The 14,906-nt window shown below is 45.0% G+C and overlaps 1 protein-coding gene across 9 annotated transcripts in view; it reads right to left on the bottom strand.

Annotated features, from left to right (window-relative positions):
* Fat3 (FAT atypical cadherin 3) overlaps window positions 1-14,906 on the bottom strand; it is a 621,862-nt gene that overhangs the window by 20,198 nt on the left and 586,758 nt on the right. For all 9 annotated transcript variants that reach the window (XM_052753008.1, XM_052753043.1, XM_052753024.1 and 6 more), the window contains 2 exons: window positions 13,413-13,570; window positions 6,460-6,928 (listed from right to left, as the gene is read on the bottom strand). In XM_052753008.1, the coding sequence (XP_052608968.1) occupies window positions 6,460-6,928; window positions 13,413-13,570 (627 nt within the window). The remainder of the gene's footprint in view (window positions 1-6,459; window positions 6,929-13,412; window positions 13,571-14,906) is intronic.

A 14,906-nucleotide genomic window follows, 5' to 3' on the forward strand; every position in this document is an offset into this window, starting at 1 on the left:
AAATCAGGTGAGCCATCCATGTTCCGAGGAACTTCAGTGGAGGTGGCCTCTGGCTTCCACTTGCATGCACACTCACGAGCATGTACATGCACCCAAGTATACCCACTCTTTCTGTGTGTCTCTTTCTGACTCATCTCTGTCTCTCTCTGTCTCTCTCCTACAAACTGAAGCCAGAAAAGATTTTCAATATGAATTTTAGGCTAAGTACTGAGACCCCTAGTCTCTGAAACCTCAATAAATGCGGGAGATGTGTGTGTGTGTGTGTGTGTGTGTGTGTGTGTGTGTGTGTGTGTGTGTGTGTGTGAGATAGAGAGAGGGGGGGGTTGAGATGCTAATCACGGGTGAGATGGTCAAGTTGCTGATTTCGACCTTCATCATTGTGAATTTGACTTTTTTTCTTTTTTGCAAGCAAGGTGTTTTAGGAACTCGTCAAATGAAAACTTCTGGAGAGTACTGTGCTGTTCTCAGGACAGGTGGCCCACATTTCAGGTACTGTGTGTTAAGCCAGACCTTGAATAGTTTCCTTGAGGATATGACAGCCTTTATGTGCCCACAACATGAGGAATATAGTTGAATCTCATCTTCTGGAATATTCTTTTGTGTCTTCACATGACTCAGATCTTTTGAACTTAGCTGTTACTAATGCTGTCTAAAAGAACATCAAAAATTGACCAACTTGTTATTTAGGAGAAAGTCACACAAAAAAGAAAAACATTTTCCATAAGCTGCAGAATTCATTCAGGTGATCTCCACTGTATGCACACAGCAGACAGACTCTCCCTTCTTGTGCCTCTGCTCAGTGAGCCAATAGTGGAATACATGTGGGACAGGAGGGGAAGCAAGCTACTCATGTGGCACCTGCTGGTTACACAAACAGCGGCGGGACTTAGGACTTACCATGGGTCAGCACACTGAAGCTACTTGATAACGTCTGACAGATTGAACTTCCTGACTCTTACAGGAAGGGGAACTAAACACTCCACAAAACAGGATCCAAGGTAGCAAAGGGGCTTTGTTGCCAAGGACACGTCTGTGTCCATCTTTTCGAATCATCTAAGAGCCCATCATGCAACTTGATAGGCAGAATATTCAAGGTTGCTGAGCATGAGTGGGACAGATAATACTGTTTTGGTCTTTGAAGATCTCAGAGTAACCTGATTTTGCTGACAAGAGAGTGATACTGCAGGTCTATTCATCTGACTTTCAACTCCTTTCATTGTCCTGTGTCTGTTTACATCTCCTGGCACCCACAGACTACATTCCTGTAGATATAGAACTCTCAGGATCCTCTAGTGTCAGTGGTTCTCAAACTTGAATGTGCACAGAACCTGTCTTGTTAAAACTGGTTCTCAAACTTGAATGTGCACAGAACCTGTCTTGTTAAAACAGAGATGCGTGAATTCCTGTAGATTCTGATATTTAAGGTTTGTGTCTCCTCCCCACTGCCCTTGAATTTCTCTCAGCAAAACATTCAAGAATTTGCAAGTATAATTTGGTTACCCAGCAGAGGGTTCTTCTAATGTGGGTAATGAAGGACAGAGACAAGCAAATGTATTTCCTTTGAAATGAACAATCAAGAGACTCTTCAATAGCAAGACTTCATTTTACCAAGTTTCTTGAGTGATCTGATGCGTCTCAGAGTTGGAGAACCACTATCTATAACACAGTAGGAAACAAGAGCTAGAAGATCCCCCAGACTCCAGGGCGCCTGGGAACCCGAAGGTAAAATCAGAACATTGTCTAGAGGGCTTGTTGAGGTACAGACTGAATCAGCAGGTTCAGGTAGGATCTGACTTGCATCTTTCTAGCATCCTCCGTGATGGTGTAGCTTGTCCTGGGACACACTTGAGTAGAGCAAGGAGTAAAATTCTGGCCTCACACTTGCCCATGTATGTGATGCTAGACTTCTTATTTAACTTTGCTGGCCTATTTAATCTGTAAAATGGGAGCAGGTAGTAGAAGGGAAGAGTGTTCCAAGAGTATTGAAAAATCAGATGTCTTAGTGTATAAGCATTTGCAAGGTAAGCAATATTCCAGTACTGTGTACACTCAAACCAGTATCTCCGACCGCTGAAAATTTGCCCATGCTTCCTTTCAGGATTTAGGCGTCCAGTTTCATGCAAAGCTGTCTGAGTGGTTGCCTCTGGCCTGGTGACACAGGCTTGATGCATTTCTTCACTAAATTACAGCTTAGCTTCTGCTGCATCTCCCCTTAATTGTCTTGAGTTGAGCATGACGAGGCATGGAGAATTGAGCACATCTTATTCAGAATGTGGGTGCTCTCTGGTCTGTGCCCCACCCAATGGGTCTGAAAATCTAAGGGTCAGAACAGGCTCCAGCCAGTCAGCCAGTTCTTTTCCATGGTGGTTGCTGTTTCCAGGTCATGTTGTGATTTTTATATATATACACACATAAACATATATATATGTATATAGAGAGTTTTAAGACATTACAAAGGGGCAGCCTTCTTTCTGTGGTTGATTTACAGAGTCACGTCACAAGCTCGCACTCTGTGCTTTGACTCCCCTGGGTTGCTGAGGGTTGCTTCTCGGGCAGGAAGAATTATAAGGCTGGTCAGAGCTGCTGACTATACCATTCCAGGCTAGTAGATGCAACCCTTTGGTCCTTGTGCCAAAGCTTTGGTTGGGTTTGGGGTAGTTGGGAGGAATCCTGAAAGGAAATGTTTCTTGCTGTGGGTTGACTTTATAGATTATTAATGTTCTGGAACAATGTGCCATAGTTTGAGAATGGAGTCTGTTACCAGGAGACCCAGTCCTCCAGTATTGTTCTGTGATCAAGGGGATGGTGATAGTAAATCATATCCTGGTATTTTATAGTAATCCATAGGAGAGAGTTAAAACAAAAACAAAAACAAAAACCCAGACTGATGTTCCAGTGAACTCTGCCATCAGATTGTCACGTGCAGGGCTTACCTCTAAGGATCTCAGTCTACTTCCTTAATTCAAACACTGCATGCATCCTAGCTTTTGATCTGGGAGCCCAAGACCACGGCTGTGTGGTTAGACCTCTCTGGCAGCCAGAAGGAGTTCATGAGGGTGTGGCTATACTTCATTTCACTGTGCTTTAAAGAAGGCATTTCTTGTAAGTGACTTTATGATTAATTTAATGATTCCATAAATAGGAAGTAGAGGCCTTATTTTTGGCTCATTCCTTTCTTGTAACCTGTAGTGGGTAGCCATTCCAGCTTTGATCTGGAAGTTCCAACCCCCATTGAGGCTTTGGTAACTGTCTTGCCTACAAGGCGGGGCCGAGAGAGGACCCTGAAGACCTGAGATCCGGATGCGCTGGCTCTCTTGGTTCCTGGACCCTGGACACTGGAGGTAGACGGAGCAGAGTTCTCCAGAGAACACCACTGGACTGCAGGTCACCTCTCCTGGACCCTGTATGTAAACTATCCCTTTACTTGTAAGTTACACCACAAAATAAACCTCCCTTTTAACTACGTGGAATTAATAATTTCATGGCCTTAATAATTTCACCAATAGTAACTCACCCTCCTAATTCGGCAAAAGGGATTTTTCAGGTAGGAAAAACAAGGACATGACAAAAATGTCCATGATAGGTGCTGAAGAGGTGGCCCAGTGGTTAATAGAACCCAAGTTCTATTCCCACTATTCACATGTCAACTAACAACTGCCTGCAACTCTGGTTCCAGGGGGTCTGATGCCCTCTTCTGGCCTCCTTAGGCACCAGGCATTCACATGGTACAAGGCATCCACGTAGCCAAACCACCCATACACATAAAATAAAACAAAAAAATCTTTTGAAAAATCTTTTTAAAATGCCTGTGATATTAATAGAAAATGGAGGGAAGAAAATAGAGCCTCTTCTTTGAGGTCAAGACCTCATCTTTACAGCCGGGAGGCCAGCAGGCCCCTCCTCACATATCGGAAGAGGACCTCTGACATTCTTATTTGGTGGCGCCACCTGGAGTCATGCTTCCAGAGCCAGGTTCTCTCAACCAGGCTTGGAGTGGCTTGTGGGATGACTGTCCCTACTCACACCAGCAGAGTAGTGGAGTGATTGAGGCAGGGGAGTGATGTGGATGGATGTGAGAGAAGACACACGATCATTTTAGAAAAGCATATGCTCTTCGGTGCAACGAGAAGACTGGAGCTTACAGGAGACTACATCGTCTTGGAAGGAAGAGGAGCTGAGGAGCCCAGACTTAAGAAGAAGGCCCTAGTATAGAAGAAAGTAGAACATGGGGGAGCAAAGAGAGATGGTTTGCATCATATACAGCAAGTCTGACCCTTAGGAAAGAGTCGGTGTGCAGTTCAGCTGGTGGAATGCATGAGACCCTGGTTTGATCCCCAATGCCATGGACACTGAGGGTGGTGATGATGCATGCCTGGAATCCCAGTGCTTGCAAGGCAGAGGCAGGAAGGTAAAAAATTTAAGACCATCCTTGGTTGCACATTAAATTTGAAGCTGTCCTAGGATATAGGAGACCCTGTTTCAATGAAACAAAACAATAAAACAGAAAAAAAACCCTGGTGTTTCTCAGTGGAGCCCAAGAGCCATTTAGTTATATAACATACCTGCTCTGAGTACTTAGCTAAAGGATTTTGTGGCAGTTAAAAATGTACCCTACTGAGCCAAATTCCCCTTTGTTCAGTGACTATTATTATTTTAAAGATAACCCTCTATGGAAGACCATGGCTTTGCCAGGAAAAACAATGTCCTGACATGGTTCAAGTATATTACAATTTGTGGCTGCGTACCCAGGATTTGACATGGTGTGGTGTTCCATTTCAACCCAATTTAATTATATATCCCTTTCATAAATTGTCAGTGGCTCACACTGGTAGGGTTTTTTTGCCTCATGAAAAACTGGCCATGATTTGTCATAAGGGGCTGGTTTACAGAGCAGCTAGTGGAGATGCACTGCCCATCATTCGGGAATTATGGAGCCATAACCACCCTCTATTTACATAGACTGCTGAGACAGTAAAAACAGCAAATAGATTTCTTAAATTGAGACTGTAGAAAGTCCCCCCAGGGCACGGGGCCCTCGTTGTGACAGTGACATGTCTGAGTCTGAACAGCTTTGCTGTCTGTGTTCCTGCACCACATCGTTCCATGGACAGTTTAGAACATTCTAATAATAAAATGGACTCTAAATTCAGAGCCAGTCTGCACGAAACATAGATGCCAATGCCGAGCAGTCTCACATGATTGTGAAGAATGTTTAAATCTGCTACTCAGATGGCTGCTGAGTAGCTCTGCAAAGGGCTGGAGGGGACCAGCTGGGGCTGCTGAGAGGTGGCAAGGCCCAGCCAGAAGGAAGCCTGACCTTGTGGACCACGACAAAGACCCTGCATCTCGGTGGAGCAGCAGATTCTTAGATCTCAGGTCCTGGGCCTTCAACAACTACAGAGATGCTCTGTGGCTCTGTGTCCCCTCTTTGCCCCTTCATTTCCTCCCTTTACCTCCCATCTCTTTCCTGCTCTTCCCCCTTTCCCCTTGAGGATATACCTGGGGAAGATGTGACTAGAGAAGACCATTGTGCCCACCCCTGACTGGCTCCCCTCCTGAGATTCTCTGTATATTTTCATCTCCGTGTGTGTGTGTGTGTGTGTGTGTGTGTGTGTGTGTGTGTGTGCGTGCGCGCGCGCGCGCGCGCGTGCATGTTCATGTGCAATTAAGAGGGTATAAAGGCTAGAGGACGTCACTAGGAGTTATTTTTTTTTCAGACACTTCCCATCTTTTCTGTTTTGGAGACAGGGTCTTCTCCAGCCTGGAATCCACCACGTAGGCTAGACTGGCGGGCTATCAAGCCCCAGGGCTCGCCTGTCTCCACCTTCCTGGTGCTGGGGTTTCAGGTGCACAGCACTGTGGCTACCTTTTGATACATGGCTCCTAGTGATAAAACTCAGATTTTCACAGTTGCAAGTCAAGCACTGACTGATTGGGGTATCCCCCAGCTCCCTCTCCTTTGCTTTGACTCCTTGTGTCTTTGTAGAGTTCAGAGCAGAGCTGTTTTCAAGATACATCTCAAAAGCATGCTCCATAACTGTTAACTCTTGATTCTCGTCCCAGCGAGGCAGGTTCACTCCCCTGCCCGCTTTAGTTGCTGGTAAAGTTATATCCAAGCCTGACTGGCAGCTCAGTCAGTGCAGTGACACCAGGCAGCCTTCTGCAGTGACAGCAGGTGGCTTCTAAAGTCACTCACACCTTACAGGGAGCTGAAGTCTCCAGGGGTGTGGGCTGTGCAGGGAAGAGGTGGTGGCATCTACAGTCTGGCATCCAGTTACTGCATACCTAACTTGTATACCCTGCTACTGCCAAGCTTCTGCAGCACAGAGGATTCAGAAGCAGATGAGCATCCTCTCCAGGAGGATCCTGGGGAAGGTGGGAGGTGCTGGTTGTGAGGGTGAGCCTCCCACAGGTGCATGCCCTCCCCTCCCCTAAGCGCCTGCACACAGGTGCACTCACCGCCAGAGGGCAAGCCGCTGCAGCTGCCCCCGTGCAGACAGGGGCTGCGTTGGCATGCATCCGGGTAGAGCACACAGCCCAGTTTCAACTCTGTCAGACCCACGACCTCGGCGAAGCTGCTGCGCTTGTTTTGGAGGGGCAGCTCGTTGTGATTAAGCACCACGGAGTCCAGGCAACCCTGGAAGCCACCGAGGACCTGTGTGACTCGCGTGTCCGTCAGACTGCGGATGTTATCCGCCTGCACCAGGGCACCAAAGAAGATGGCACTGTCGGTGCTTAGCGTCTGGAAGTACAGGGGCGCCCTGCGCCGCTCCACATAGCTGTCATCCAGGGCCAGGCTGGTGAAATTGCGATTGAGCTCCAGGAAGACTGAGTGCCAGCTCCCGTCGTTGACAGCACGGCTGGAGATGCCTAGGATCCCAGGGCCACTGCCACAGTCCAGCTGGAACCACAGCTTGCCTTCCACAATCTGCGTGGAAAGAAATGCAGAGCCCTCGTGAGTCTAGCTCCCAGATGCTGTGATCCCAACAGGGTAGATGTTCCATCCAGGCTTGAGTTTGTATCCGTGTAAACTAAGCCCACCGCTGTCTGCCAGGAAAACACAGGCCTAACACTCCTCAGATCTTCAGGCTACCCATCATAAGGACAGCCTGGAAACTCACAGTGGTATTTAAGAAAGTTTTTAACAACGGATCGTCCCCCCTTTAAGACCTCCTGGGATAACTTTTTATTTCTGCACCACTTTCTATCACATGAATGATTTCCATCAACTCACCAATATTTACTGGACACTCACCATGTGGTAGGCAATAAGCTAGGGCAATCTACCCAGACCTTCTGGGGCTCACTAATCCAGTGGGGGAACATCACGTGTTTAATCGGAACAGACATACTCCCCAGATAAATTTGCAAGAGTGTGATGTGGGGGAGAGAAGAAGCCAGATAGAAGCAAAGGCTTCCTGTTGGCCAGCTTTGTGTGGACTTTGGATTTTTAAACTCTCTATATTAAACATTGATGTCATTCTTAAGCCCGTCTTTTCCTACGCTGTTCACCATATAGACAAGAGGCACTCTCAGAGTGTCCAGGCTTGGCTACTGCATACAGCAGAGTTGTCCAGCCTTTTGTCTTCCCTGGACCACACTGTGTGGGGAAGGATTATCTGGGGCAACATATTAAATTCAGGGGTGTCTAACTCAGCCCACCACATGGTTTGCAAAAGAATACAAACATTTATTCTGAGTGACACTGGGACATGATTTTGTCATCTATAAAAGCATGAAGTTCATGCTTCAAAACTACACAATTAAGTTATAAAGTGAAAATCACAGATAATCTAATAACATTTAAGTGAGTTTATAATTTTGTGTTGAGCTGCATTCATAATTATACTAGGGTGCACTGGTTGGGAGTCCCGGCTTAGAGCTTATACATATTTAACAACAAGACCTTCTGGTCAACTGTTTGCACTTTGGGGATGTTCCAATCCCTTGTCAGGGTACTACAGGGGAGACATGTCTGCTTTAGACATGGTGTCTACCACATCCCTTGGAGGCTAATACCAGAGAGCATTGCCCATAGGTGAGAAGGCTGTATCATCGAAGGATCCTAGCTGGCAGACAGCATGGATCTTCAACATCCATGTAGACCCAGGCTGCCCTGCTGTTGAGATAGCCTTTGACACTTGCTGGTGCACTCTGGACTGTGTTTCTTAGAAATGCTATGTGGCATCAGGATTAAGGGATTGAGAGCTAGGCCCTCATGTGGCCAAGCTTAAATTTAGCCACTAAGGGATTAACAGCTGGGCAATGAGAGACAAAAACCTCTAGATCTAGAATATGATTCTGTGGAGTCCAGTGTCCCAGTTGTGAATGGGATGGAGGTGGTCTGTCTGTCCTGAGAGATGCTGACACCTGCATTTCTGTATATAGCACAGACTCTCATCAAGAAAAAAAAAAAGTAGAAAGGAAGAATGGAAATGAAAGACCAACATGGACACTCCTTCCATGTCACCAGCAGCTAAAGAAATAAAATGTTAAATGAATTTTTAGAAATGAGCCAAGCTGGTCTTTGCAGAGTGTGTTTTACTTGTGAAAGAACCAGTGGCTTCTGTAGCACACTCACCCTCACAAACATAGTGACTTCTGTAGCACACTCACCCTCACAAACATCCTGTTTCAGAAAGGCCCACAGTCAAACAATCCAGGGACTCCCATGTCTGCTTTGTGACTCCATGGATTTTTCTCTCCTGCAAGTCAGGGTCATAGATGCATGCCCCCAAAACACTGGGAGCCTGGAGAGCAGGGCAGAGCCAGGGACTCAGAGAATGCAGAGCTTAACTCCAGGTCTGCCTGTACCACCCTGCTCTCTGGAAAGCACGGTTCTACCTCAGTGGGTTTGGAATTAGAGAACAGAGAGATGTGTCATGGTGTCTGCTGCAGAATGGCTGGTCACGTCACACATGAAGTGTGTGTGCACTCACCAGTATGAACACACACACACACACACACACACACACACACACACACACACACACACACAGCTCTGTAGTATATGTGTTTGGATGTGAGAGGGCTGAAAACAAACATTTATTTCCAGAGAGCTTTCACTTATAATCAAATGCAATTGCTGGTTTTTGTTGTTTAGCAAAATAGGCTGAATGGCTATTGTAAGTCACAGCAAACTTTCTCAAGTGACAATGCACAGATAACATTCACATCTGTATTTGAGTGTAGGTAATAAAGTGATAGAACACAGCTTTGGAGACACCTTCGTCTACAGCAGCCTATCTGCTGCTTTTTGCCCCATGGCTACAGAACACTGTCCCCAGTCTGTCATGGAAAATCTGCTGGTGAAGGTGAGTTCACGTAAGTGTTTAATTAACATATTACTTGGTTCATTCCCTTTCCCCATCACTAACAATTGCCTGTGTGTAATAACCAGAAAAAATTGACATGAGTCTGATACATCCATACACATAAAAATTCTGCAGCTAAGGAACTATTCCCTGTGAACACTGAACACACCTAAGTAACCCTGCCCTTTTTATAACATAAAAGCAGCAGCATCGCCAAGCGAAAGAAGCCAGGTGCCTGCAGTTTCACTTTTTTCCGAAGAGACATCACCTGCATCTTGATGATTCTAGGCATTTTGAACCTTCAGGTTTGTTGCTATGACACTCTAGAATACTGGTGCCCAAAGCTATCCTGTGAAAAGTTAATAACAGTAGGTATGTTATGCCAGAGAGATAGAATACTTCCTTCTCTTTGAAGTATCTGAGTCATCATCACATGGGAAAACTATACTCTAATAGTAGTTAATTTTCTCTGTCTGCCAAGTTTTAAAGTATTTTTCTTTGCAAAAGACGAGCTTCCTCAAATCAGAGCACCAGTGAGACATTGCAGTGGAGACTGAAGTGTGTCTGAGCTGCAAAGATCTGTAGTCATGCTACTGAAATGGCTTATTGCTTGGGCAAGTGGGTGACTTTTTTCAGTGATATGCGTAATTCAGAGAAAGGTAGATGCCCTTATGTCATAAAACATCTACATTTTCAGAGTTGTGTGAAATCAATGGTGTGCTTTGATCAATTTCAATGACTAGGGCATTAACAGACAAGAAATCAGATCCATAAAAGTAATTTTCGTAGTAAAGGACTTTGAGTAGAAATTATTAAATTATGAGTCTTGTTGCATGGGACTGTTTGTCAGAGGTCTGTGTTAGCTAGCTTTATCATTGCTGTGACCAAAATATTTTACAGAAACGGCACAGGGGAGGATTTAGCCTACAGCTTGCACTTTCAGGGGGCCCAGTCTATCCCATCCATGCAGGTGTAACATGGGAACAGGACAGCTCCCATCTTGGTGGCCAAGAAGTAAAAGAAATGTGGAGTTGGAAAGGGGTCACCCACATTTAAGGTAGGTCCTTCTTTCTCAGTTAATTATCTCTGGAAGCCTCTCACAGCCATATCTAGATGTGTGCCTCACCCATCTCCTAAGTACATCTAAATCTAATCAAAGTCACAATTAAGACCAATCATCTCAAGGGTCATTAAGTAATCTCTGGAAAGGATATCCTTCAGTCATGTATTTTCAAAGCCACTTAATGGGCATCAGACATGTGGGGTACCTTTAAGAAAAAAATAATTGCATGAAGGAATAAATAAATGGGTGGACGCTCCTCTTCTTAACTCCTGATGTTCCTTTTCTTGACTCCTGATGTTCCTTTTCTTAACTCCTGACGTGCTTCCAACCTCTTCACCTGTCACACTCACTGCGGAGTAGTTATTACTTGTTAAAGAAGTCAACAAATGCTTCCAAGTCTCAGTCTTCCCACAGGCAGACACGGGCACTGCCTTTAGGGAGTGGGTAAGAATCAGAAAGACATATATGTGAAAGCACTCTAAAAGTTTCTTCAGTTCATGATGGAAAGACCCGCCCACATCACCTACAAAAGTACTACTCTGTCTTTCTTTCAGCTCTGGGGTATCAAGCCAAGTCTGAGAATAATCTGATTAAAGGACTTATTGACATATCACATTCCTAAATATTTTTTATATTTAAGAACATTTCTACATCAGCCGCCCGAGTTTCCGTCTGCTTTCCAGTTGGTGCCAGAAGGTCCTGATGCCAGCACAAAGAGCTGCCCTGATTCGTCCTTGCTTCTGCTCTGGAGATCTGACACTTTGCTTTAACAGGCACGAAGGGGACACAGCCCCTTCTTACTCTGTGGCTTTGGTTTCCAGGAAGCTCAGAAGTGGGTTTGTGCTCAACTAATGTATTTTCTATGATTTTTTTCAATCATGATATTTTACTTTTTTTCACGTCATTGATTGCATTGTAACCTTTTATTTTCATGTCAACGGTGCTTAGATTTTTATTGCATTTGTGTGTTTATGGTAAGTCTCAAATCTCTTTGAGAAGGTAGGGTAGTAATGGGAGACCGAAAGACAAGTGCGTTTCATTGCAGCCAGGATACAGTGAGACTTCTGTCCACGAAGTTTTTGTGTTTTCTGACCGCCATGCGACTCTTTACCACTTGCCAGGGGATGCTCTCTGGCCCCTGTTGTCTTAAATACATTTCGACAGAACACACTCTGCCCTAGAAATACAGGCAACGAGGAGGTGCAGTTTAGGCCAGCATTTCATTTTCGTGACTGAAGCAAAGCACAGGGTGCACACTGTACCTAAAGCCAATGACATTAAATCTCCCATGAGGCTCGGTGTTCAGCAAGCCCCCTATGAGGATACTCCTGGTGACAAGGATGACAACTCCTGCTGTTGGCAAATTCAACATGTGAAGAGAGAGAGAGAGAGAGAGAGAGAGAGAGAGAGAGAGAGAGAGAGAGAGAGAGAGAGAGATAGAGATAGATAATGGTCCACAACCCCATGGCATTCACTCACAGAGGGTCTCTTCAGACAGCAATTGGCCTTAGATTATTGGAATTCGTTTTTAGGAATTCAATTATCCAACTTCAGAAACACATTTGTCTTGTGAGGTATCTATCACACACGTGCATGGTGAGTGCTCCCTCAGGGGTTTATTCTTCTTTTCTATCCCCAGAGAGGTGCGCCGATATCACACTTGCTAGGGACGGACAAATGGCAAGACTCAGTCTAGGGTCAAGTCATCCTTATTTGATATTCTGTTCCCTCTCAAGTTTAGTGCTGTACAGAGATTATCTAACAGCAAATATTGGCATTACAGTAATCCATTAGAGCTTGAGAGAGGAGAGGGAAGGCCAGAGATACCAGGTCCTGGCAGCTCTGACAGGCTCCTTCCCATTATACGTCTAGCTGTTCTTGTTTGATGGTCAGTTTCCACTGGGCAAGCTCTGAAGACTTCTAAAGAGCCCAAGCAATAATAGAGTGAATATTCGACTGAAATATAACCCCCCACGGACAGATCAGGGGAAGCATATTTCTCCCACACTTTCATGCCTAGACACTGGATCTGGTCTTCTCTTATCCCCCAGACCCAAAAGCTAGTTCTGGTCTAGAGATGTGCAGCATGTAACCTATGATCCTTTGAGCGGGAATGTCAAGAAGAGCTGAGGAGAACTTGGAGGCGAAGAGCAGGGGGTGGGAGATACCGCACTGTGGAGTCAGGCCTCGATGCTCAGTAACTGAGCTACCTTGGGTGAATACATAAAACTCTCTGGATTGTTCTTCTTGATCAGGTAAGTGGGGATAATATGTCCATAGCAGACTTATATTAAATTTAAAATTAGAAAGATGCAGATACATTTGTTAGTATTCTTAGTGTAATCATGAAGGCACTTGAAATCCCAAGTTGCATACAAATGCCAGATTTATTTTAAATGAAATTTGTCTGCTTTAGGCGAACTTCTGAGGTCAGGAAATGATTTAAAAATTAGATGACTTGGGTTATGATAGGATACGTGGAATATTTGTGCCCAAGATCTCCTAGTTCCTCCCTGAGTAACAGTGTAGCCAGCCCGAGTGTGGAGAACATGGGGTGAACATGGACAGTCAGCTTGTTAAAGGATTAGCCTTGTCATGAGATTAATAGAGAGATCTGTCCTAATGAACTGTGGAGTGATTGGAATATAAAGGAGGTGCGTGCGTATTCAAGCCCTTTCTATAGGGAGATGTCTCCACCAGCCAGTTTGAAAATACAACAACTAGAAAGAAATAGGATGCCAGCACACTTTCCAACCCTGTTGCTCTCTCTTTTGTCTTGAAGTCTGTTCTGGGCTTCTAAACTGACAGGACATAGTTTCAGTATCTCCCAATTTAACAGTCAATGTAGCCATATAAGAAATGATTGTGGGTGGGGCGTGGTGGCTCATGCCCATAATCACAGCACCGAGAGGCTGAGGCGGGCGGATTGTTTTGAGTTCGAAGTTGTCCTGGGCGTCAGTATAAGACTGTCTCAGCAGCAATGCGAGATAGCTACAGGAGCAGAGCTGCGGAAGAATGCAGCCCATTTTACTAACCTTCAGAATCATGCAGGGGTTGGCTCGAGTGTACATTACGATCCCGTTGCTTTGCAGGGTTCTCAGGCGCAGAGCTAGCTTGAAGTCTTCCTCTTTGCTATTTTCAGAAAGCCGGTACTTGATGTAACTGTTTCCAGCAAAACTGAGAGAAGTGTGCCCTGAAAAGACCATTCCAATAGCAAAAGTGTTCTTTTAAAATCCAGAAATGATCAGGGACCTATGAATCCACTCCTACACACACACACACACACACACACACACACACACACACACACACACACACACATACACACACACACACACACCAGGAAAGCTGATTACAGACCACAGCAGTTAAGGGTGGAACCCAGGGGTCTTAATTAAAGCCAGTTCACAATTTTATATCATTAAATTATTAACCAGTCAGCTACCCAAACCATCCCACTTGTCTTATGTTCAGAGCAACTGGGTAAATTCCATAATGTGAACTTTCTTAGAAACATTAGATTCTTAACTTCCTCTTTCCAAGCTTATTATTATTAAAAGGTATCATTTGATTTCTCCCCCACCATTGCCTTCTCTTAGACATGTAAGAGCGTGGCTGGGTCAGGTGATGCAGGCCCGAAATCCCAGCAGCAGGAGAGGCTGCTGCAGGAGGTTCTTAAGTCAAGGCCTGCTTAGATTATAGGGTGAGTTCACTGTAACCCTGGATGACTTATTCTCAAAATGGAAAGGCAAAGGATGGTCGCAGATGATAGAGTGCTTGCCTTGCATATACGAGGTCCTAAGTCAATCCCTCACAGTGAAAGAAATAGAATGAAAATTAAAAAGAAGAATTTTCAGTTCTGTGAAACAGAGAAAAGGCAGCAAATCCACTCTCATGAAATACTTGTATTCTCCAGTAACACCAGTCAATGGGTGTCAGCTGTTGAAGAAGAAAGCCCTCCGCTGTCACAGTTCCATTGGCTAATCATTAATGACAAGGCTCCCCTTTCTCTCTCCTCTCTCTCTCTCTCTCTCTCTCTCTCTCTCTCTCTCTCTCTCTCTCTCTCTCTCTCTCTCTTTTCTCTCTCTCTCTCTTTCTCTGAAAAGTGTAGGCTTAAGCTTGAGGGTTAGGAGAAAAAGTGTTTTCAGAAGAAATCAAGGCACATGGCACAGCACGGCTTCTCAAAGAAGAGTCACCCCCTTCCTAGACTGTAATCCAACTCACTCCACTGATTCTGAACTCACCTGATTCTGAATTAACCCTCATTTTAAACTTTAACATTCTCTCCAACACAATGTTGCAGCAAACAGATCAATAGACTTGTACAGTGAAAAGCAGAGAGAATGGAAATAAAGCAAATGGGTGATTGTCATCAGCAATCCAAAGTTCTCTGTTTAGATGTCGACAGAAAGGGATGCTGTGCGCATGGCATGTGTGTCGGGGCAGGGACACCTCAGTGACTTGCTCAAGTTCCCTGGTTTTCCCTTCATTTCTTGGATAGCTCTATGCTGGACATCAACCATGATGGA

Source organism: Peromyscus californicus, unplaced genomic scaffold (assembly GCF_007827085.1).
Source record: "Peromyscus californicus insignis strain IS unplaced genomic scaffold, ASM782708v3 Scaffold_11__1_contigs__length_118956290, whole genome shotgun sequence".
In the NCBI taxonomy this organism is placed as follows: domain Eukaryota; kingdom Metazoa; phylum Chordata; class Mammalia; order Rodentia; family Cricetidae; genus Peromyscus; species Peromyscus californicus.